Raw genomic sequence first — 26,482 nt, forward strand, 5'->3', positions numbered from 1 at the left:
TTAGCTCCTTATATTGGAGATGTGTGGGTCTATAGATAGAAATGGCCTATATTGTCATTCAGATGGAGGAGCAAGGAATCTCAACCTTAAATTTGTATGATAAATCTAACTAGGCTGAGTCTTGCTTGCTTTCATAAGCAGCTAATTACACTGCCATGTTATTTGCATGTTTGCATTCTGTTAACCTTAAATTAACATTACATTTACAAACCTGATACTTAGGAGTGTTTCTAAGGTGCTCAGAATCCCTTTACCTACGTTAATAGACATTTCTTTCATATAATTTTTCCCCAGTATTGATTGGGGAAATATATATTTTTTATGGTAAAGAGCAAATCCACTGTCAAACTCAAGCCCCGTGTGAATTGTTAAGGAAAAAATGAAGCCCACTTTGGAATTGATGACATTTAAAACAGTAAGATTTGCATTTCTGTGTTTGTATGAAGTTTTGTACATGGTTACATTTTCAAAGCGAGCTTTCATTAACTTTATCAACATTTCTTCCTTTGCTTCATGCAAACTTCCTAATGCAGATATTATATCCAGTAATGTCATCTGCTGATGGATACCAGAGCAAAATATTCTCATGTCCCTAAATTAAGCATCCCATTCCTATATTACTAACAGTCACTATTATGATCTATTTTAAATAAACCATTAAAATGTATAGAGGTCTATACAAATAAAATCTAGGTTGTCCCCCTGTAAACAGTGATCAGAGGCAATGAAATCAGGACCAACTTCCCTTTCTAAACACTTTGGTTTTGCTGTTTGTGGGAAAGAGCTCTCTGGTGTGTTCCGAGAAAGGGACTTGGGTGCTATGGAGGTGAGAAGAGGTGACTCACGCTCCCTAGTTGTGTTCACACGTGGCAGATGGTAACATGGCTTTGAGGGGGCAGGAATGACATTTGGAAGGACAATGAGGCACATACTTCACAGACCAAATAGGACTTCTACAGTTTAGTGATTTTTTTTTTTTTTAAAGACACAACGTTGCTTTAGACCTCACAGTCCCAAGGGCAGGACAGAAGTTAACTCCGCAGATCTGCGCTGTGACGTGCAATTAATGCTCTATGAGGCGTTTGCCAGAAAAGAGTTCCATGGTCATCAGTTAAAACACTGATGATCATTTCAATTACCAGCTCATTTCTAGATCTGGGAATGTACTTTATTTTGTAAGTATGATTACATTCCTTTCCGAGGCCTCGTCTGAGCTGAGAGCAGAAATCTTTGGCCCTTGACTACTCAACAGGCGCCTTCTGCTCTCCGGAAACAGAAAAAGTAGGGACCCACTGGACAGGAGAATATGACTTTTCAGGAGTTTGTCTAAAAGAGGAGCCATTTTTAAGAGGGATGTAGAGACACGTTCGTGTACAGCTGTCCTGGACATGTGTGAGCGGCTTTGTCACATGTCATCAAGAAGGGGTCACTGAGGTCACTTTTTAAATGAAGCCATCAAGTTACAAAAAGACTTTCAAGGTAGCGCAACACAAAGAAATCTAAAAGGCGTGCGATTTCAGCTCTTTGATCACAGACCAGCGTGGCCGCAGCTTGTCCGAACGGCACAGGAGCGGGCAGGGCAGACCTCTGGAGAGGCGTGGGGAGCGAGGTCAAGCCTCCGAACCCAACCCCACACCCACCAGTCCAACGCCTTCCAAGGAGAAGGACGAAGGGCCCCGTGATGTGTCGGCTCCGTTTCTGAATGGCCGGGCTGTGTTTTGCTTTGGTGTGCTCAGGGCCAGGAATGAGCCTCCGAGAGACTTCCTAGAGGCCGGGTGAGGGAGTCTCTCCAAGAAAAGAGCACGGTGACCTAAGAGGTGCTCTGTGCGTGCGTGGCGGCGGCGACGCGGGTGGTTGATAGGGACAGGGCGGTTTCTGTTCCCAGGACTGTCCCTCCGGCGCGTTTCCTCCCGGGAGGGAGCGGGCTTGAAGTTCACGGCTGGGAAAGTCCTGAGCCCGGCGTTCTCCGTGGGCCAGCTGCGGGCGAGCTCAGCGAGGACAGAGGGCCGGCGTCCTCCACAGCCGTAACGCCCACATCTGCTCCTTCTGAAAACCACGCGTGGGCCCAGGGGAGGCGCGTTAGAACGGGCAGAGGAGAGGCGTGGACAGGGCGCTCGAGGACACGCCGCCTCCAGATCAATCTCCGCGGCTCTCTAAGGGAGGCGCCGTCGCTGTACATCTTTCTTTCGTTCTTTCCTTCTTTTTTTTTCTCCGGTTGATTTATATTGTAATTAGGGCAGGGGAGACTCACAGCCAAGGCCAGAAGTGGGAACGTGGCACACATTTTTCATGGGAAGTTTCCCCCCCATAAGTCAGAGCACAAGACGGTATTAGAGGGGAAAAAAAAAAAAAAACAAAAAAAAAACATGACGAGGAACTAACCGTGCTCAGGAACGTGCTATGGGAGAATGCTAAATCATCTGTGATTTTCTCAATGTATATATTTCAGTTGATTAAAAAAGCACATGGTGAATTGATCTTGCAGCTTATAAAAGCAATATTTCAGCTTCGGTGTTTTTTATTCTTTTTCTTTAAAAATCAAATTACCTCCCAAAGCATTTGGACTGAAGTTTATTAACAAGGCAATGCGGCTCCGAATGCGTCGCGGCGCACTCGTGCAGAGGGAAGGGAGATGGGCTCTGCCTGTGTACACTGAGCCACCTCCGGAAGGTGCAAAGAACTCAGGGCTGCACAGCTGAGCAGCTGCGGGAGAAAGAAAATGGTTCCTTTGTCTTTTTTTTTTTTTTTTTTTTTAATGCGACGTTATTAGATTTTTGGCGGGGGAGCATTCACAGGAAACATTATATTGCTCAATTTTAACTGGCAATTCAAATATTACCAGATTTCCAGAAAAAGTCAGAAATTCAGAGAGACCAAACCAGCTGCAGGCCTTGGGGCTGGGACAGAGGAGATGGGGACAGTCAGGAAGCGGAGGTGACTAGCCAGGCTGCTTTTCAGAAAATGTGGTGGAATATCACTTATAACCGGGAAAATGGTCACACCTTTGACAACATACCCAATGATGGAGAGAAAGCGATGCTTTAATTTTTATTTAACATAGTCATATTAAAAAAGTGAGAAAAAGAGGACTATGAACCCTAAACCAATATATTCTAAGGGAGGAAAGTATTTTAGGAGTAAGTAAAAAACAAAACAAAAAACTCCAACAAAACAAAACAAACAATTCTAGCAAATAATACAAAAAAAAATAACAAAAGAAAACAATAAAATGACAAAACAACACAAAAAAAACCCACAAAAAACTGGGAACCCCCCACTTTGTGATCCTGCTAGAGTCTTAGGGGGAGAATCCGTGGAGAATAACAGGTCCTACTTTTTCTTTACGTGAACTAAGTCTTTTCTGCCTAGAATTCAAATAAGAAGTAAATAGAATTGGATATTATTTTATTTTTTCTATTTTCATATTTATTGTTCAATAATTAGCATACCTTTAATCCTACCTGTGTTTTCCTTCTCAGGGTATGATGTTTTCTCAGAGGAAAAACAAAATGTTCTGTGCTCAAAAATTTGGCAAACACTGAATAGTCAACCGCACTTTTTAAATAATTATAAAGCAGAATAGCATATTAAACGGTCTCAGACATTTTGAAACACACACACACACACACAAACTTGCTTTACATTTTAATAACAAGCCATTTCAGACACTTATTGTCCTATTCATCTTTCACCTGCCGGCACTCAGCAAGATCCGAAAAGATGTATTCTGGATAAACTCTATTGGTGTGAAGGAAATAAGTTAAAATGAGACCTGCGCTTATATTTCGGCCCTTGCACAGACAGTGTGAATTACCTTTCTCTTTCGTTTATTCATTCAACAAACACTCAGCTGCATTTGTTATATCTAAGGCGTCCCCTGATGTTAAGATGGCAGAGGCTGTGGTCAGTAGAAAAGCAGCACATTTTCAGGAAAGGTTCCTGCCACCACTCCCGCCCCACCCGGTAGGTCCCAGTAGACAGAAAGGGAAGGTGCCGGGTACTGTATACCAGGATTTTGTGGGTATGTGACTGAGATTCACTGAGGGGCCTGCTTTATTTTAAATATGTTTTTATTGATTTTTAGAGAGAGGGATAGAGAGAAACATCGAAGAGAGAGGAACATCATCAATTGGCTGCCTCTCCCACGACCCCTAATGGGGATCGAGCCTGCAACCCATGCACGTCCCCTGACTAGAATCCAACCTGTGACCTCTTGGTTCCTGGGTCGACACTCAACCAACCACTGAGCCACACCAGCTGGGTGATGGGCCCATTTTCAAGGACACACACGATAGTAGTGCCTGTTGAATTGTGATGTGCGATGATGTAAGAGTTAAGTGCAACAAGCCCAAACAGGACTTACATATCCTACTCTGAAGGTGTGTTCCCCCCTCTCCCCAATGTGTGTGTTCACAACTTTTGCTTAGGAATCACCTTCAAAACCAACGTTATAACTGTCAGAAAGTCTCTTGCTCCTAATTTCAAACAAAAATGGTATTAATCAAATTAATCACTCATTTTACTCATCGTTCTTGGCTCTGAATTTGATTGTTCTAAAAATCTAATCAACACACATGAAAGAGACTTGGCATTGTCTATACACTTGAAAGTGTATGCTGTGGGTTGTGAAGGTGGCTCCAGAGCTGTTATTAGCAATGTCATTAGACCTCACAGTGACTGCTAAATGCTTTGCTTATAGAAGTACAGACGGCATGCCGCGAAAATATTTAAAACGTGCAATACTGCCCTCACTGGTTTGGCTCAGTGGATAAAGTGTCCGCCTGCGGACTGAAGGGTCCCAGATTCGATTCTGGTCAAGGGCCTGTACCTTGGCTGCGGGCACATCCCCAGTAGGAGGTGTGCAGGAGGCAGCTGATCAATGTTTCTCTCTCATCGATGTTTCTAACTCTCTATCCCTCTCCTTTCCTCTCTGTAAAAAGGCAATAAAATATATTTTATAAATAAAAAAATGTGCAGTACCTGACTATTCAGTCAGGGGCACTGACCTCTTTTCCCTTAGATCAGTGGTTCTCAACCTTCCTAATGCCGTGACCCTTTAATACAGCTCCTCATGTTGTGGTGACCCCCAATTTCATTGTTACAAATTGAACATAATTAAAACATAATGATTAATCAAAAAATAATATGTAATTATATATGTGTTTTCCGATGGTCTTAGGCGACCCCTGTGAAAGGGTTGTTCGACCCCCAAAGGGGTCACGACCCACAGGTTGAGAACCACTGCCTTAGATTGTCAAATAAAAAATGACAACAGCAACACAACATCTGGTGTGAATGAATCAAAATTATACCTTTTTTTGTCATATCAGCAAATAATCTACTTTTTGGTGTGCCACAGAATTTTAGTGACTAGTTTATGTGTGCCATGAGATGAGAAAGGTTGAAAATCGCTGGTATAGAAAGTTATGTGTGCCTTGCATTGGCAATATGTAGTCTATCTTATTTTGTAATAACATAGGACAGATATTTATCCCATTCTTGAACTCATCTTTGTTACTCAAAAAAATTTTTTGTCACCTTGCCCAACTTAAAAATTGATGAACAGAATGACCTTATAAAAATGTTATATTTACTAACCAAAGAATGAAGGAGCCATTTATAGCTCATACACACGGACACTTTAATCCTCTTGTAAAACAACGATTTTCAAGGCTTTTGAGGAAGACATGCATATATCATGTATGTTGTAGTGATATGTCATATTAAGGCCATCTGTACATTTTAGACAGGTATGTCAAACAACATGCATTCTACACTGCATTTGGCACTACTGAGAGTATAAAACTGAAAAAGGCATTGTTTGCCTGGACCCAATCTCTCTGGTGAAAGAAATTAAAGATGTTAAGCTTTAATAAAGCGATTGTCAGATACAGGTATGAAAAAAACAATGTCTGGACCTACAGAGGCAGGAAAATATATCACCCTGTTTGGGAGGGAAGGGCGTTGAGGGCACCAGAGTGAACTGGGGAGCAGTGACGGAGATGACCTCACAGGAACCAGAAACGGTATCAACAATGTCTGGAGGGAAAGGGACACGTCTGTCTTTCTGTCTTGTTTCCCATTCTATCTCTTTAATACAACTCTGTAGCTGTTTAAAGAATATTTGTTTAGCCGAAACCGGTTTGGCTCAGTGGATAGAGCGTTGGCCTGTGGACTGAAGGGTCCCAGGTTCGATTCCGGTTGAGGGCGTGTGCCTTGGTTGCGGGCACATCCACAGTGGGAGATGTGCAGGAGGCAGCTGATCAATGTTTCTCTCTCATCGATGTTTCTAACTCTCTATCTCTCTCCCTTCCTCTCTGTAGAAAATCAATAAAATATATTTTTTTAAAAAAAGAATATTTGTTTAACAAACGGAAAGTAAGTTTGGGAAGAAAAAGTGGTGGTGGACGGTGTGTGGTTGAATTCCCAAACGAGGATTTGTAGAGCGAGCAGAGAGATGGCTGTCAGAAACAAGGGCCACGGAAAGTGAAAACCAGTCTTTTCCTCTGCACCCCTCGTTCTCTCTCAAATGCCTTCTCCGTTTTCAATGACATTACATTATTTGATGCTATCAGCTGTCCCAAACTGAACTACTGCAAGAGCATTCTAAGAAATCACCTCCCCTCCAGTCATGGCCCGCTACAGAGTTTAAACATCTACTCCACTGCCCGCTCACTACCCACCTACCTTCTACTTCCCACACACCAGCCGCAGAAATCTTTCTAAAACCCAGATGTTATCATATCCCTCTCGTTCTTCATCAATCCCCGTGCCCCCTCCTCCCACCTAATATCATCAGGTTGAAGCTCAAGCGTCTTTCCATGTCACACCATGACTTGCCCATCCGTAGCCATAACCCGACTGCATTCATGTGAGGCACACCGACATACTGCATGTGTTGTCATGTGCAGGGTTCTTTCACGTCTGGATCTGGCTGCCCTGTGTTTGCCCTGGAAAGTCTTCCCACGGCTGTGGTGCACTGTCACTGCACTTATCACACTGCATCGACCCTGCCTCTTGACCTGTCTTTTCTCTCTGAGCCTAGATTTTTCTTGAAGCAAAAACTGCATTGGGGTCATTTTGTATCTACAATGCCAACAAAGATATTTGATATTTATGGAAATAATGAAATGTTTCTGTTTTTCACATCAGACACACACACACACACACACACACACACACACACACACACACACACACGTATGCTCCCAGATCTTGGCCATGTCTTAGCATTTCAGGATTTTTAGAAATAACTTGCTCTCTATTGCTTGGTAAATTCATTCCCTATTCACTTGGCCCTTATAATTGGTGTTATTTGAATTTGCTGATTGGTTTCTATTCATGTTTCCTTGATGTTTCATAATGCCTTTTGGTCAATTGATGCAAGTTTTCATTATCTCAGGTATTTAGTAATAGGTGCTACTTAACTACAAATATAGTCTCTATTGTTCTCTTCTCTCATAAAAAGCTATGTGACCATTTTCTCCCAAGTATTTTTCTTTTATCCATTTGCTAGCCATCAGAGTCCATTTTCTTCATTTATTAGATGATCTAATTTCTCTCCTAATATATATTTAAAATGCCTTTTATTTATTTTGCTCCATCTGGTACTAACTTACACATTTCTTCTCTTTTGTTTTGCTTGAAAAGTGACTTAGTTATATTTTTGTACTTTAAAACATCTTTTTTCTACATGCATGTTTAAATGAGAAAGATCAAGGAGCCATCATGAATGTCTCTATTTAATAAAGCCAGATGTGTGAGAGAGGACTCTAAAGGCTCACATGCTGGACTTCGATATATTTCTTTTCATGCATGCTATTTATATGCATGCATAGTAATTTCAGATGCATGTTGGTGGATTTTTTGCAAGTTTAAAAATAAGTATGCAAATTTTATTCAAAACTCAGAAATACAGCATAAAATGTTTTTTGTAATAATGATCTAAGTCTGGATACTATGTCATATCACATAATACAGTTAAACAGCCACTTAGCTTAACAGATGCAATGATTATGGCATATGCTGTTTTCAGGCAAATATGCATTTTGCAATTAAAAAAAATATACCTCAAAGATACACACGCTCTTGTCTACAGTTGCAGACCCTAATGACCACCATTCTACAACGTTTTTCCTCCGGTTTTTGTTCTATGGCACTTGCTTAATTGTTCTCCTAACCTTTGGTCTTTTCTTTCTTCTTTGATAGGTGGCATGCTTCTTTCCAGGTTCACCGGGAGGCCAAGTTACTTGCCTTCCTTTCTCTAATTTTCTCTGTTTTCATTCACTTCCTCAAGTTTATCTTCTTCTATGGCTTCACAGCCTGCCCACAACACTTGTCATGGCCCCGTGTCCTCTCTGTGCCAGTCAGTATTGCTGTGGCTCAGGGGGTACCTCCGTCTGGGGTCCCACTCTCCCAGCAAGCAACGTATAACCTGAACGGACTATTAACTGGGCTTGACAGGCCCTACCCATGACCCTTCCTTATTGTTTTGGTTACCCTGAGCTCTATGAGGTGGCTGTTGCTCTACTCTGTCTCACTCTGATAAGCCCGTTGTTTGAATGCGTCGGTGCCTTTATGCCTCTGAAATGCCCACCACTTCCCCTTCTTCTCCATTTCCTTTGCTGCTCCTCTAGTACAGGATCTGACCTGTGCAGATCTCCATTTTTTTATGGTAGCTTCTCAGCCACATTCCCCAAATATTTTCACTTGAAGTCCTAACTAGACGAGTTAGCTTTTTAAAATGTCACTTGTGTACTGTAACTCTCTTAAAGTAACGATTCACTCTTAGCTGCACCCAGTTTGCTCCTTTGCCTAACTTTCGTTGTCTTCCACAACATACATGCAGAGCATGCACCTGGCTCTGTCCCTGTCTCCATCTCTATCTCTGTCTCTGTCTTTGCCTGTACCTTCCTCTCTCTCTCTGTCTCTGTCTCTGCCTGTACCTTCCTCTCTCTCTCTGTCTCTGTCTTTGCCTGTACCTTCCTCTCTCTCTCTGTCTCTGTCTTTGCCTGTACCTTCCTCTCTCTCTCTGTCTCTGTCTTTGCCTGTACCTTCCTCTCTCTCTCTGTCTCTGTCTTTGCCTGTACCTTCCTCTCTCTCTCTGTCTCTGTCTTTGTCTGTACCTTCCTCTCTCTCTCTGTCTCTGTCTTTACCTGTACCTTCCTCTCTCTCTCTGTCTCTGTCTTTGCCTGTACCTTCCTCTCTCTCTCTGTCTCTGTCTTTGCCTGTACCTTCCTCTCTCTCTCTGTCTCTGTCTTTGCCTGTACCTTCCTCTCTCTCTCTGTCTCTGTCTCTGTCTGTACCGTCCTCTCTCTCTCTGTCTCCGTCTCCATCTTCGTCACTAGCTCTCATCCCAAACAAGAGCACGTCGCGGCAGCGTGTTCCGTTTGCCACAGCACGGGCTGAGGATCAGGGGCATGGGATCTGCATCTGGCTCTGCCATGCGCGTGCTGTGTCATGGGGTGGTTCATGTCAGCTCTTCAGGAGTTAACTTACCTTATTTTTACAATGGGCCTGATAAAAATATTCCTTCCCAGAATTATATGTGAGAGTTAAATTAAAAGGAACACAGATTGCAAGTACAAGGTGCTATAGGAACACCGGCTAGCAGCGGTTCTCAACCTGTGGGTCGCGACCCCTGAAAAATACATCCTGCATATCAGATATTTACATTATGATTCATAACAGTAGCAACATTACAGTTATGAAGTAGCAATGAAAATAATTTTATGGTTGGGGGTCACCACAACATGAGGGACTGTATGAAAGGGTCGCGGCATTGGGAAGGTGGAGAACCACTGAATTGCTGCTGGGACTCACTGGCTACCCCGGGGCTGTCTGCATCATACAGTGCAGCTTCCTCCATTTCTTCTCAAAAAGACTCGAGCAAAACATAGCCTTGTGAGGTGAGTGTGTGGAGCGTGCGGAAGAGACTCCCCCATCTTAACTTTTAGGAGGTAAGGACAACTTAAAGGAGGCATGAGCAGGCTTTTCTGCAGGATCACTGTGATTTCTAATCTGTCAGGATACATATTTCTAAAGAAGGAAAGAGAGTTAAAAGGAGAGAGGAAAGATAAGAAAAAGGATCAGTTTGACACAGTAAAAATAACATTTTGTAATCCAGCATCAGCCCCGGATTCTGACTTTGGTATGAATCAGCTGGCTGAGAACTTTCTGATCCAAAACAGGGAAAGACGCCAGCTGGCAGCTCCAGCAGCTAGATGCGGAGGTCCTTCGAGTTCTACAAAAAGCTGTTCGCAAGAAGCGTGCATTTGACTTATTACAGAAAGGGAACGATCTGACCATGGAGTCGTGCAGTATTTGCTAGAAATTGAACGTTTAAAGGCCTCTGAGGTGAAAATTTTTGACCATGTATAAGAAACGTTTATGCCATGCTTTGCTCACTGCACTAACAGATGTTTTTATGTTTTTGTCTGTTTGGGGTTTTTTTGCATCTAAAATGGTGTGATGCTAACCTAGCAGCAGGATGTGGGATCAACTCTGCAAAATGAAATTCTCTTGATCAAACAGGGTCGGCAACATCTATGGGCATTTGCGTCTGGGAAGGTGTGAGTCAGGGGCAAGTGATTAGGAATGCGAATGTACTGAGGTAGCATTGGTGAGTAGTGGGGAGCCTTATATTCATCATTAACTAACTTAGCCTATTTACATAAAGCTGCGATTTTAAAATTAGGTTGTTAGGATATTGAATGTCATATTATAGGCTATGTAATAAATATGCCCAATGAAGAAAACTGGGATATAGGAGAATGCTACATATTTCATAATTTTATACTAAGCAGTGGAGTTTTCATTTTGGTAGGTCATTTGATTCTCTGCAGGTGGCTACGCCTGCCTCTGAGTCACATGCTACGCAAATGAAATGCGATTATCTTTGTGGGTAGCATCGTATGATTTGGAATAAGTCTTTAGGTCTAATATAAAGATCCTTCGAATAAATCATCCAGCTAAGCTTCTGTGGCCCCAAACTCCTAATTTAAAAATGTTGATAAATGGAGTACCTCTTTAGTTAATAAATGAAGTATCTCTTTAGTTATCCTTTGTCAGCAACATTCATTTTAATGGAAAGTGAGTTTACAGGGTTACATGATTGAACTACTGAGCCAAGTCAGTGTTGGCAAATGATGGGCTAAATTATTGATGTTACACACTAATGAATTCTGATGAGAAATAAAACACAGACATTACGTTTCAAGTGGTTCATAATTATTTTTGTACTTTAAAAGCAATTTTATTCTTTTTCCAAATCATACTGGTTCTGTACAACAAAAACATAGTTAGTGATTATACCAAAATTATTGAGTTTGCGGCAAAAAACACTCTTGCAAGTTTTCCTTTCTGCAATGATGATATTATTCACACTAGGTTTCTGATTTTTTTTTTAATATACTTCTGGGAAAGGATAATTAAATTAAATGTCTAAATTTTAAAACCAGTGTCTTTAAATAAGATAATCTGCTTTGCAACCATGGTTAGCATTTCAATAGATGTGTTTATAATCTATGATGTGTCTATCAACACATTTACTGGAGATGTTATTTCAGGTAATGACACATACAGAGGGACTTCTGTGAAGCAGCTTTATTCTAGTAAAGAAGGTGTCTACCAATGTGTGATAGGAAATAAAGTGTGTACTCTAAAATGATAGGCAGTTGACAATGATTGCAGCAGGTTCATATTCAGGGAAGTCACACCGAGAGCTATACATTCCACGATGTGATGACAGCCTCCTTTCATGTTTCCTTATGACTTAACTGTCCCCGATGGAGACTTTAATTCTGTGGTTCTGTGACCTTCCTTCTTACTAGTGGAGTGACTAGTTACTGGAGATCTTAGTCTGATTTTTAAATGACAGGGATCAAAGTAGAAATCATAGTAGATGAGGTGTTCGTCCAAAGATTCGTTACTTGTTAATCATGAGTGTTTGGACAAGTCCCTGAGCTTCTCTACAGCTCAGTTACCAAACCCGCTACCTGGGCCAACAGGTCCTCTTCTCCTATCAGAGAGGGTTGTTACAAGTCACACATCAGATATGCATGAAACTGCAACCTCTTATGAACATATGAGGTCAATTTATTTCTGATATTTGCCTAGACCAGTGATAGCGAACCTTTTGAGCTCGGCGTGTCAGCATTTTGAAAAACCCTAACTTAACTCTGGTGCCGTGTCACATATAGGAATTTTTTAATATTTGCAACCATAGTAAAACAAAGATTTATATTTTTGATATTTATTTTATATATTTAAATGCCATTTAACAAAGTAAAATCAACCAAAAAAATGAGTTCGCATGTCACCTCTGACACGCGTGTCATAGGTTCGCCATCATTGGCCTAGACTCTAGTTCATTTTAGGGAGGTCAAAATTAGTGTGAAAAATATTCTCTTTACCAACTGAGGGATATGCTGCAGGGAAAGGAATGGGGAGAGTTTTCATGCCAAGGTTCACTCAACATGCCAGATTATTTTCCTCTTACAGTAATAGATGCAGATCTGTACAAGTATAAAAACCCAAAGGGGAGATGTCTTTCATTGCGTTGGAATGCGAAAGGAGATGCCGTGCTGTAGTTCTCACTTGGTATACAGTACATGAAATTTAAAAAAAGACACGGGAATTGTTTAATCTAAACTCTGTAACATCCCATTTCCACATTAAGGTTTTACGGGCTCATTTTCTTCGTCTTCATCATTTTCTCTTTATCTATGGTAGAGTTGACACCATATGTGAATGACAAGGCTACTTCAAACTTTATCTCTTTAGTATTTTATTAAATATTTTTATCTTAATATCTTCCTCATTATAACTGTACTGTTCATTGTTCTATAATCTTGATACTCTGGGATGAAAAATCATGTGTCTGAGTTAAACTCACATCAAAGCAGCATCGTTATATAATGATGATGCTAAGTTGTATGAAAAATACCTACTGGGTATGCTCCATTAGTCACTAATTTTCAAACTGAAAGTCCTGTCTTTGAAAAACTCCTCTCCCCCACAACACTGACATGGCTCCTCCACTTGAAAAATGTACTGCCTGTATAAAGTGAATTTAAACATAATACAGATGCTGAGTATTATTTTGTTTAAGTGCAAGAAAAAATCAGAACACACAAAATTTTATCTCTTTCTAATAAAAACAATTATAGATATGTTTATTTTATTAAAAAAATTTTAAAAATTTTAAAAAGCAATACATTATGCTATTTAACATAATAAAGGAGGCAGGTAATTTAATTTGGGAAATTTAACATTGAAAAATGCCTTGTTAATCTCTTGAATCTACATTATTTTGATATATGTGTAAAATGAATGTATTTCCATCTTAGATATCAATATTTAAATAGAGGTTCTCCTTTGTTTATTTCCAAATATCTTTTATGTGTTTTATTTTAATGAGTTTTGTTTTCAATTGATTTCTGAGAGAGGAAGGGAGAGGGAGAGAGAGAGAGAGAGAGAAACATCAATGATAAGAAAGAATCATCAATCAGCTGCCTCCTGTACCCACCCTACTGGGGATCGAGCCCAAAACCCAGACATATGCCCTGACTGGGAATCGAACCATGACTCCTGGTTCATGGGTTCATGCTCAACCCCTGAGCCATACCAGCCAGGTTCAAATATCTGTTAATTACTGATTTTTATTAAGTCCATTGTGGTAAAAAACAAACAAACATATCCACTATAGTATTTCAATCCTTTTAAATTCATTGGAACTTGTTTTATAACCCAGTGCATGGACCATATTTGGAAATGTCCCATATGCACTTAAAATAACGTATATTCAGCTATTGTTGAATGGAATACTCTGTATGTCAAATAGGTCAAGTTGGTGGATTGTGTTATTCAATTCTTCTATTTCCTGACTGATTTTCTTTCTGCATGCTCTATCAATTCCTAGAGGGAAGTATTAAAATCTCAAACCATAGTAATGCATATTTTTATTTCTACTTTAAGTTTTTTCAATATTTGCTTAATATATTTTTGAAATTTCCTTTTTTAATTAGATGCATATACATTTAGGATTGTATATGTGCCTGCTGAATTGAGTCCTTCTTTTAATAAAATTACCCTCTTTATCCCTGGTAATTTCCTAGTTGTGAAGTTAATTTGTCTGATATTAACATATCCTTTCCAAATTATGCTTGGTGTTACATGCCAAGTATTTTTCCATCCTTTTACTTTTAACCTATCAGTGTCTTGTATTTAAAGTGTATAATTTTTAGATAATTAAGCTTGAATCTTATATGTTTAGCTAATGTGACTGTATCTTGTTTTAAAATTGGGTTTTTAGTCCATTTATACTTAATATAACTTTTGACATGGTTGAATTAGGTCTACAGAATTGATTTTTTTTCTAGATAGAGAATTCTGGGTTCATTTTCTCTTTCAGCAGTATATATTTTCTGGCTTTAATAGTTTCTGATGAAATGTTAAACTTTTATTTCTTTCTTCCTGAATGCTTTTAGCATTTATCTTTTTTAATTTGTTTTGTCTTTAGTTTTCAGAAATTGACTACAATGTACCTAGGTATGACTTCTATGTATATATCTTTTGGGGGCTTCTCTGAGTTTACTGGATCTGTAATTTATGTTTTATACCAAAATGACCATATTATTTTTATACATTTTATGTGTTAAGTGCACTCCCCTCTGATAGCTAATAAGTTAAGCTATAGTAATACCATGAGAGTGTGGGAGCCCAAGACAGGCTGCCCCAAAATATCCCATAATGGCATGATGATTACTTTAAGATTACTTGACAAGCAGCTGCGGCCAGAAAGGAACCTTGACCTTTATCTCCTTGAATTCAGGAATAGCCCTCGTAAGTGAAAGGTGTCCTCACTGCACTGGGAGACACCCTTTATCACTAGAGTTAAACAACTCAGAGCCAAAAGTCTGTATAATCAACTCCTATTGCCTCTTTTCTAATTTACTATTTTTTTCACATTCATCACTAAATAAAAAACCACAACAGAAAACAAACCCAAGCCTCATTCAGATTCCTTTATATGAGCACTAACTTTCTTTGTCCTGTCAATTTTTCAAATTTATTATTACTTTGTCGAAATAATACAAAAAGGTGCCCGATTTGATCATTTCTTTGAGCCTCATTTTATGATCTGAGCACCAACCATACTGTGATTCTCCAATACACACATGTTAAATTGATGTTCTTCCAGTTCATCTGGTCTTGTGTCAATTTTATTATTTTATTACTAGTCCAGACACAATTCTTCCCCTCCCCAATAAGAAGATATCCCTAAAAAGTACATGCAAAATTTTAGCACTTGGTTTGAAAAATGACCAAGAATTATTTACCGAATGTTCAAAGCATTCCTGGAATATCAAACTGAAATTGGTCAGCCTATTATCTGTAGCCTTAAGAAAGATCTTACTTTATCTCTTATCTTTCACTATCTTCCCCTGAGAACATTTAATCTCAGTAATGGAGACACAGAAAACTGCCAAAGTACCCTGGCTAAGAGCAGGTCTCCTATTGCCAAAATATGTCATCTCCACGTGTTTCCGTCTCCTCTTCCATAAATGGGATCACTATGAGAGCATCTCCTAACGTTCTTTGAGAATAAATGTATAATTTTTTTTTTTTACACAACAGATACTTCTAGGGTTTTGTTTTGTTTTTTGCTTTTTTTAAAATTTAAAATTTTTACTGTTTAAAGTATTACATAAGTCTCCTCTCCCCCCCTCCCTCCCCCATTGATCACAACACCAGATATCAAGCTGTATTACAAAGCCACTGTTCTCAAAACTGCCTGGTACTGGCACAAGAACAGGCATGTTGACCAATGGAACAGAACAGAGAACCCAGAAATCAACCCAAGCCATTATGCTCAATTAATATTTGACAAAGGAGGCAAGAGCATACAATGGCGTCAATAAATGGTGTTGGGAAAATTGGACAGATACTTGCAAAAAAATGAAACTAGACCACCAACTTACACCATACACAAAAATAAACTCAAAATGGATAAAGAACTTAAATGTAAGATGGGAAACCATAAAAATCTTAGAAGAATACATAGGCAGCAAAAAATCAGACATGTATCAGAGCAGTAACTTTACTGATACATCTCCTAGGACGATGGAAACTAAAGAGAAAATAAACAAATGGGACTACATCAAAACAAAAAGCTTCTGTACAGCAAAAGAAATCATCAACAACACAACAAGAAAGCCCACTGCATGGGAGAACATATTTGCCAATATATTCTTCAATAAGGGTTTAATCTCCAACATTTACAGGGAATTTACACAACTTAACAAAAGGAAGATAAACAATCCAATCAAAAAATGGGCAAAGGACCTAAATAGACACTTTTTGAAAGAGAACATACAGAAGGCCAGGAGACATATGAAAACATGCTCAAAGTCACTAATCATCTAAGAGATGCAAATCAAAATGACAATGAGGTACCATCTCACACCTGCCAGAATGGCTATCATCAACAAATCAACAAACAACAAGTGCTGGAGAGGATGCGGAGAAAAAGGAACACACCTGCACTGCTGGTGGGAATGCAGACTGGTGCAGCCACTGTGGAGAACAGTATGGCGTATCCTCAAAAAAAAAAGTTTTTTTGCTTTTTAATAGAACAAGGTGATGTGGGTTTTGCTTTGGGAGGCCATGTTTTATAATACTGTAACATTTCCAAGAGGAAATATTAATTTGAAAATATTTAAGTAACTTTAATAAAATAGTCTTCACATAGTCAATATGGGTTTCTAAAATAGATCATTGTCTTACTTTTAAGACAATTGAGGCACTGAAAGTTTTTACTGGGACGGACGGATAGTAACATTTCACAGCATCTGGAACCACATTTATATTCTAATGCCAAATCGCTTACTTCTCACATAGAGTCAGTCATCTCCAGATCCTAGAGGAACAAGCCTCTTGCAAAATGGAAGGGGAAAGAAAACATTAAGTAAATGCGAGTGTCATTTTCACTGCAGATTCCACTGTGGACGGTATCTTTTAAACAGCCGAGGCCCATGTGCAAAGCCTGGGGCTTTGAACATGTATATTTACACCAAAGGTATTTACTAAAATCCATCCCGAGTTTGTGACAAATCAGTTCATTCTCCTTTTCCCCACCAAGTGTGCGTGGGGTATACGCTGACTTACTGAATTCATTTTTCATGCCATCGGGGCTTATTAAAGAGGTTAGAAATGTATAAAACTCTGGTGGGATGTGGTGTCAGTGCTTCATCACACTGCCCATCGTTTGCTTTTCAATCTAGATCGAGGCGATCTTGCCTCCTGGCCTGCAATCACCTACCTGCACAACTAAGATTTTCTGAATGCTCTCCTGAGATTCCGCCTGGAACTGGGCCAGCCGCACCCGGCTGTACAGGACCACCAGCCGGAGGTACTTCTGCCACCTCTTGTGTATCTGCCTCTGCAGCTGACAGAGCTGAAGGGAAGGGGCGGGGGAGGAACACAAGTCAGAGCCGGGGAGGAAATTAATGGCAGTGTTCAAGAAGAATGATGGAGGGAAATATAGAAAGCAGTCAATAGCCCACTCTGCACCGGGCGGGCCCGACAGGAATTTCACAGTCTCTTGGCTTTTCAGCCCACTCATGTGCACTCATCAGAAACCAGTCACATCTGGCCGCCAGGATGGGGGGTTAATTTTCTCTAAATGCCTCAGCAGTTTTGTTCTAGCGGAGGCAAACTCTGTGACTGCAAAGCTGATGAGTAAAATATTTCTCCTTCACCCAGTTTAACTCAAAACCGATAGCCTCGGGACATATTGAACCTTTCTTTAAAAAAAAAAAAATCTTCTAAAGCTGTTTTGAATGGCACATCAGGTCAAGCCAAAGTTTAAAAATGCAACTTGGAGACTTTGATGGACACCGTGCTCCTTTTCTTCCTCATAAAGCTTACCATGGCTTGGTGATGTGTGCTTCGGAGCGTGACGAAACTAAAGAGAATTAACTTAGCTATCAACTGCTGAGGGAGAACAATAACAGGAAGAAATTTCCAGCTAGAAGTCCCTATTAATCTACCTCCCTCTGACTGCGTGACATGGAAACATCGCACTGCAGCAAAGTACAGTGGATGCAACGTTTAACACCGAGTCTATTTGGAAAAAGGGAGACTTGGGAAGCGGGGATGGGGGTGGGGGGGGGGGGAGGGAAAGGCATTCCATACCTTTGGGAAGTTTAATATAACAACAACCAAACAAAAAGCACAGACGTTCAATCAAGGCATTTGTCCTTCCAGTTAGCACAGTCACGCCAAGCAGAAATGTTATAATCAGGTTATTTTCAGAGAAATAAACTTTATACCAATGAATGGTAAAATCCATATGAAATTCACATGTAATATAGTCTGTCACTGAAACCTCGTTTGGATTTTGATAGTGTGGATAATTGTTTATGCTGATTTTTTTAGTGTGTTTTGTAGAATAATAAACACCAAAAATTCCATATCAAACATTTCTTCATAACAGAATAAAACATGTCACAAAATATAGCTGTTGTATATTCTATTATTGATCTGGGTACTGGTTGTATGTAAGGGATCCTTTGTGAAACTGCATCAAACGGTGCACATATAACTAGTATACTTTTCTATATGCATATTTCAATAAAACAGTTTACTTACAAATAACACTTTTTAAGAAGTTACCTGGGGTTGCATGTGGTTTATTATCATTATCTTCACTATGCATTATAATAAGTAACACATAGGTATTAATGTAATTTCGTTTACAGTAATATGAAGTCTCTATTCTTGGTTAATTAGTTAATTTAGGAAGAAAATATAACCTTAAGAACTATAAATATTTAAGCTTGCTAAATGCTTCAATACATTACCTGGAGTTAGTTTATGGGCATACCCAATAATTTAGGCTATTGAATTGAAGAGTAACATCACTTTTTGAAGAGAAAATTTGGCAATATTCATTTTATCTTCTATAATATTTTAACATATATTTACAGAAAATATTTTAATAGTTTCAATATAATGTTAAAATATTTTTCTGCCAACTCTGATAGCCAATGAGGGGAAGGTATTCTTTATCTTAATATACTCACTAAGACATAAGGACACCTTAGTCTATATATTACACAATTATTGTGGTATCCACAAATGCAACAAAAGGCAAGTAAGAGGAAGATGAGTTTTAGAGGAACACCCTAAAGCAGTGGTTCTCAACCGTCTGGCCCTTTAAATACAGTTCCTCATGTTGTGACCCAACCATAAAATTATTTTCGTTGCTACTTCATAACTGTAATGTTGCTACTGTCATGAATCTAATGTAAATATCTGATATGCAGATGGTCTTAGGCGACCCCTGTGAAAGGGTCGTTCGACCGCCAAAGGGGTCGCGACCCACAGGTTGAGAACCGCCGCCCTAAAGGGAAGGTAACTTTTTCAAGTGGCAGATCTTCAATATGTGGGAGGTTTTGCAAGGGGGAGCTCATCAACCAAAGGGATCTGACTAGTAATGTTTCCCACATGCACACCTCACAGGAGCAGCAGCGGCTGTGGACATTAAGTCCCGCTTATGCAGTTTCTGCATTCTAGCTTGAGGTAGCTACAAAGGCCTTTAATTAGTCCATATGCAAATATTAACTGCAGCTGCTGAAGTAGAGAAGTTCCTTAAGTATCAACTAAGAAAGAATAGTATCTCAAAAAAGATATTTTTGGGGAAATCTATAGTCCTCTGGAAAAAGAACCAGGAAAGGAAAAACAAACAAACATGAAGGAATTCTTGAGAAAAGAACAGCATCCAGTAAAAGTCACATATACACACATACATGATGATGGAACATACATAGAAAAAATGATCAATAGCCCTAGCCGGTTTGCTCAGTGGATAGAGCATCGGCCTGTGGACTGAAGGGTCCCAGGATTGATTCTGGTCAAGGGCACATGCCCAGATTTCGGGATCCCCATTGGGGGGTGTGCAGGAGGCAGCCGATCAATGATTCTCTCTCATCATTGATGTTTCTCTCTCTCTCTCTTCCCTTCTCTCTGAAATCAATAAAAGTATATTTAAAAAATGATCAATAATATATAGAGAAAATATTTAAGAAGCCGAGAAAGATGGCTGAGAAAGAATTGGCAGTGATGCCAACTATTTTTGGAAAGTGGGTATGATGATAGAAACCCAGTAATAATATGTCAGCAGACAGTGATCACTCAAAAATATTATTGAAAATAATTCAATAAAGTGAACTCAGAAAAATTTAGTGGCAAAAATGAAGAAGTGAATAAGACTTCCAGGAACTTCCTAATTAGTGGGAGAAGAGAAAAATAAACCAGCAATGGAAGAGGCACACACAAAGGATACGCATCCTGCAGGTGATGGCAGAAATTAGGTGGAGAACCAAAGGAACTGGAATGCTTTTGATCTCTCCAACCTCAATTAGCCCAGTATTGTTGGAATGAAACACTCGGATGATTGCATTCCTGAAATACAATCATTTATTCTTAAAATGGTCACAGTCCTGCCCTCTGGCCCCGGATTTAGAGAAGGTGAGGTGGGGTGTGCGAGGAAGTGGCAGAGAAACAGAAAGGGACACAAATGCACTGGATTTACTTGCCATGACGGAATTTTGAGCCATTGACATAAACCGAGCTGCTGCTTCGCCCCAAACAAATATTGCAAGAACTTTGGCAGAGAATGGACATATTCTCAATGAACTACAAAGGAGCATGTTGGAACAGGAAACGTCATTCAGAAAAAGATCCTCAATTTTGTTTTATGAAAGAGAGAGCGAGGAGATTCCATTTATCAGGAAAGCCGGGTCAGGCAACAGTTGGCGTGTGCTCTGAGCCATCTGCAATGGCGAAACGGAATTGGAAGCGTTTTCTGACGGTGGCTTCTGACCAGTTTGAACTGGCAGTAGCCTCGCGCAGAAGCCTGGCTCTTGTACTTGCTTTCTGAGCTCCTTGCTGAAGGAAGCCCAAAGATGGAATCCACTGATCCTTTCGAGATACTGATCACTCTGTATCTCTCCATGAAGAGAAAAATCAATCCCTGTCCACTCCGACAGGGTGTGCAGAGATACAGAGCTGGTGATCTTGTGGCAAAGTGACCAATGCACAAAATATGTACTTGTGAACACTGTATACAATACACATACAATACACGGCTACATATTTGGTAAAAATGTGTTCTGTAAATTTGATTAGGCTCCCATGACATTCATCAAGACTTTAGAGCATGATACTGGTTGACAGTAAAGCAGGGGAAATTAATGTGTTGACGTTCAAGAATGAGTCTCCATTTCCTATTTTAAACTCTAAATTATATGAATTCTGTTTTTAATCCGTTATTTTGTTTGCTTATATAAATTCATGATAATTGCTCTTTTATGTCACATAAACCTGGATTTAATACTAAGGTTATAATGCATATATCATGACATACAAAACCTCTCATTATATGAATCTAGATTTATGTTACTTTATTGCTGTTATGCATGTAAAAATTAAAAGAAGAATGCAATAACACTTTTTATATTCTAATTAAAGGTTTCAAAAATATTAGGACTTATCCATAACCATATTAGTGCCAAAATATTGCCTTATACCTTTCCCATGTGCTCAGCATTGAAATGAAAAATGTGAAAACATCACCTTTTTAGGTATTTTCCAGGGCTGGGTTGCAGCGTACAATTTTCTGTTTTACATTATGAAGGACACAAATAAAGCCTTACCATATCTAGCCCCAAGGGACAACTGGGACACAATGCGGAAGAAAGGGGTGAGACAGAGTTGAAGTATATTTGTTGCTAGCTGTGTCTGAGAAAAAAAAATGTTCATAGGTGTGATTTTAAAAATAGGCCCTCAAGTCATATGCTATTCCTTCCTTTTAGAAGTGAAACAGAATTCGGGCCCTTGAGTGTGGGCTGGACTGTCACTTTCTTGTAAAGAACAGAATATAGCAGAAGGAATAGCATGCCACTTTCATCCCTCTCTCTCTCCCCCTCCCCTCCCCTCCCCTCCCCTCCCCTCCCCTCCCCTCCCCTCCCCTCCCCTCCCTCCCTCCTTCTTCTTCTTCTTCTTCTTCTTCTTCTTCTTCTTCTTCTTCTTCTTCTTCTTCTTCTTCTTCTTCTTCTTCTTCTCCTCCTTCTTCTTCTTTTCTCTCTCTCTCTCTCTCTCTCTCTCTCTCTCTCTCTCTCTCTCTCTCTCTCCCCCCCTCTCTCTCTCTCCTCTTTCTCGGCTTCTGTCCTGGGTTTTCTCTGTTTCTAGAATTAGATCCCTTGAGCTGGGGAAGCCAGCTCCCATGTTCGGAGAACGGCTCTGTGGAAAGACCCACGTGGTGAGGAACGACAGCAGGTTTTGGCCAACAGCCTGGGCATCATCTTGGAAGCAGATGCCCCCGCTTCTTCAGGCGGCTCCACCTGACCTACAACCGCACTGCAACCTCATGGGAGACCCCACGCCAGGATCACCCAGCTGAGCAGCTCCTGATGGTTGGCCCTCAGAAGCTTTGTGAGAAAATACATGTTTGTTAGTTTACGCTGCTTGAGTTTGGGGCCACTTGTTACGCAGCACAGTTAACAATAGATTCTGAACTCTGTTCGCCGACAGAGGAAAGAACTGACCCCCCGATTTTCTGACTGGAAAGTAAAGTGCTCTTCTAACTCACTGGCTTAAGCCTGAAACTGAAAATGATTTATTAGTAACAAGAGGGTGATTAATAATTACCTATTGATTGATGAAATATAGTTTGTAGCATCCAGGAGCTCATTATTTTAATTAAAGACAGTAAATAGGGAGTATAATTTAATAGTTCCAGAAATTTAAAAATGGTTCATTATCAACAAATATTTTCATGTAACACATCAATATATTAAAGAGAAAATAATCATCCCCAAAAGAAGTTGATATGAATCAACACTGAACAAAACCAATCAACAATGAAAAATTATCTAGTTATAGGAACAGGAGAAAATTTATTTCATCTCATAAAGGCTATAAATCAAAAACTCCCTACAAATATTTTACTAAATAGACACACTTTAGAACCATTCCCATGAATGCCAGGAAAAATAAAATAAGGATGTCAGAAATCAATACCTCTATTTAAAACTGTAGATTCTGGCCAAAGTAGTAAAAAAAAAAAAGAAAGAAAGAAAGAAAGAAAGAAAGAAAGAAAGAAAGAAAGAAAAAAAGAAAAAAAAAAGATAGGCACAATAGATAGAAAGAATGTCTACACTGAAAACTCAAGAGGCTCTTCCAACCATCAATAAGAGATAATGATTCTGAGAGAATGTAGGAACTATTTTGCCTACAAGATCAATATTTAAAAACATCAACACCATTTTGAAATCAGTAATAACCAATTTTAAATTGTCATTTTAAAAATGCTATTCATAATCACAATATAAAATGTGAGGTATCTAGGTTTCAATTTATCAAAGAATATGCGGGATTTTATAGAGACAGTTAAAAAACATCTTTGAAAAATATAAAAACAGAATAAGTGGAGAGGTGTAGTATTCCACAAATGAAAAAAGTGTGTCAAGGGCATGTCAATTTTTCACAAAGTCGTCTACAATCTGATCAGGTTTTATGGGACTTGATCCAAAATTTATATGGAGGAACAAAGAATGGGGAATAGCTAAGACACTTGAGAAAGAGGAGAACAAGTTCAAATAATTTGACAGGCAATATGCAAAACCTGTCTTAAAGCTATAGGAACTAAGATATCAGTATTGGAAAGGATAAACATTTGATCAGAAAAGAGACATTCAGGTGAAATATAGAAATTTGAAATATGACAGAGATAGCACTCATAGCAGGGAGAAAGGATGGCACGATTAGTTTTCCCTACACAAGGTCTAAAATAAAATTTGATCTTTAGCTCATAATACATGTAAACAAAATGAGATGGACTAAAATGAGAAAGCTAAACTTTAAACTTTTTGAAAGAAAATACGATAAAATAGCTTCATGATCTTTAGGAAGAGAAGGACTTAAGCAAAATATTAACATCCGTTCTAAAGGAAAGAATTAATATATTTAATGACATGAAAGTTTAAAAGTTTAAACATTAACAAAATAACCCACTGGTTTAGAGAAGGTGTTAATAAAATAAACAGCTGTCAAACATTAATTCTGTAACATAGAAAGAGCCCTACAAATCAATAAGGGAAAATGTGCACAATATGCCATAAAAAACGGGCAAAGGACACTAGAAGGTGATCCACAGACAAGGACAACGATTTGGTCTGTAAACATAAAAACATGTTTAACCTCAATATAAAGCACAAATAAATGTACTTCACACTCATCAGATTGATAATTATTTTTAATATATTTTTATGGGTTTCAGAGAGGCAGGGAGAAGAAGAGAGAGAAACATCGATGATGAGAGCGAATCATTGATTGGCTGCCTCCTCCATGCCTCACACTGGGGATCGTGCCTGCAACCTGGTTTATAGGTCAACGCTCAACCACTGAGCCACACTGGCTGGACGGCAATTTATTTAAAAAGAATAGAATAAACGTTCCGTACCTGTTGCTGGTAAAAATATGAGGAAAAACCACAAATCTTTCAAATACTGTTCAAATCTGTGTATGATTTTACGCAAAGACTTAGGAGAGCAACTTGCCACTGTGTATTGAAGATGCCTCCCTTTGGGTTGCAGTTAGACCTAGACCGCTGTTCTGGGAGCAGCAGGGCAGTGCCATCCAGATCCTGTTGGAAATACAGTCACTCAGACCTGAATCAGAAACTCGGGCCCAGCAACTGCTGCAACAAGACCTCCAGGTGGCCTGGCGCAGGCCGAAGGCGGAGACACGGCTCTCAGCAATGGTCACACACGTTCTCGTGAAAGCACTGAAAAGTGTTCACTTACAGCACTGCTTGCCATAGTGAAGGTCTGGGAGCAATCTGATCATCTAACTTGAATAATGAAAAAAATACATTGTGGTGTGGTCATAACCTAAATGAATCCTAACATTTAAAATAAATACACTAGCGCTGCCAGGGACATGCGTAGCATAACAGTTATAAGTAAAACATGAGAATAGTTTATATTTTAAATTAACTCCTACATAAAAACGGTGCTGGAAACACAAATGGGATGATAAACACTGAAAAAAGGCCAGCGGTTAACTCAGAGAAAGGAGGAGGGAAATTATATTGGGAACAGGCGGACAGAGCGCTTGCGTGCACCCACACTAGTTTAAACATCCAAAGCAGAGAAGGCAAATGTCAAGACGTGCAAAGCTGGTAAAGGTACAGGTAAATTTATCACAAAACTTATTTCCTTAATTATAGCTTACACATCATTCTGTTATTTACTGTATATTTGTTTCAATTTAAAGCAACACACAACTCTAGGTTAAACTAACATAGTTACGAGAAAAGCATCCTTCATATTTTGTGGGTTGGAATTATTTACTTTTAGGGAATTTACCTATTATACTAGACCATTTGCTAAAATATAAAAATAAGATTTTTGTTATGTGTCAACTAGGTGTGATGTTACCTATAATAAAAGAACAATCCAAAATATTAAGAGTTCACATCAATATGAAAAGAGTTATTACTTCCAGGTGCTTCATTAAATTGGCTAAAGATTTTGGTTTTCCTCCAGTCTGCTCACATACTTAATATAGTTGTTGAGTAGTAACTTTATAACTTATTTCATACTAAGTTGAAGACAGACATATATAATATTTTCATGAGAATCTGAATATGCTAGAATTAGGGGCATAAGGATATGCAAACTGATTGATAAAACTTTTGGAGAAAGTTTTTTATAACTCCTCAAGTTAGTCTTTATTTTTAAAAATATGTTTTTATTAATTTTAGAGAGAGCAGAATGGAGAGAGAGAGAATAAACATTAATATGAGAGTGAAACATCAATTGGTTGCCTCCTACACGCCCTGCATAGGGGTCAAGCCCACAGGCTACCTCCTGGTGCATGGGACGACATTCAATGAACTGAGCCACACCAGGCAGGGCTCATGCTTAGACTACAATTTTGTTTTTGTGATTTAAATTTTCTAACCATTATCAAATCAGAAGTTCAAATCTCTAATAAGAATCATGGCAGTAACATTTTTATGATAGCCATGTTTATATCATAAAGATGCTTTGCTAAGTTAAAGTTTTAAAAAGCAATAATAGAGCTCAGATATTAAAAATATATTAATCTAAATAAACAGAAATCTTTGTAAGATTATACACACGTTGTATGTTACTGTGTTAAAACAACTGTAGACTAGTGGGGTTTTTTTTTAATCCTTGAATTGTCTCTATGCAGGACAAAACATACATCATTGCAAACATGCTTTAGATAAAATTAAATCATTTTTAGAGACATATGGTGCCAAAAATTAACTCCCCAAAGCACATCATTTAACTGGCTCCTGCAATTTAAGAACCCTGGAAGAAAGGAAAGGGAACAATTCAAGGAAATGAGAAGTGTCCTTATAATGAATTTCTGCTTATAAGAA

The 26,482-nt window shown here is 39.1% G+C and overlaps 1 protein-coding gene across 1 annotated transcript in view; it reads right to left on the reverse strand.

Annotated features, from left to right (window-relative positions):
* CCDC178 (coiled-coil domain containing 178) overlaps window positions 1–26,482 on the reverse strand; it is a 229,674-nt gene that overhangs the window by 2,212 nt on the left and 200,980 nt on the right. Inside the window, exon 19 of the mRNA XM_036322651.1 lies at window positions 17,324–17,458. Coding sequence (XP_036178544.1) covers window positions 17,324–17,458 — 135 coding nt within the window. The remainder of the gene's footprint in view (window positions 1–17,323; window positions 17,459–26,482) is intronic.

The sequence above is a fragment of the Myotis myotis genome, unplaced genomic scaffold (genome assembly GCF_014108235.1).
Source record: "Myotis myotis isolate mMyoMyo1 unplaced genomic scaffold, mMyoMyo1.p scaffold_m19_p_9, whole genome shotgun sequence".
NCBI lineage: Eukaryota > Metazoa > Chordata > Mammalia > Chiroptera > Vespertilionidae > Myotis > Myotis myotis.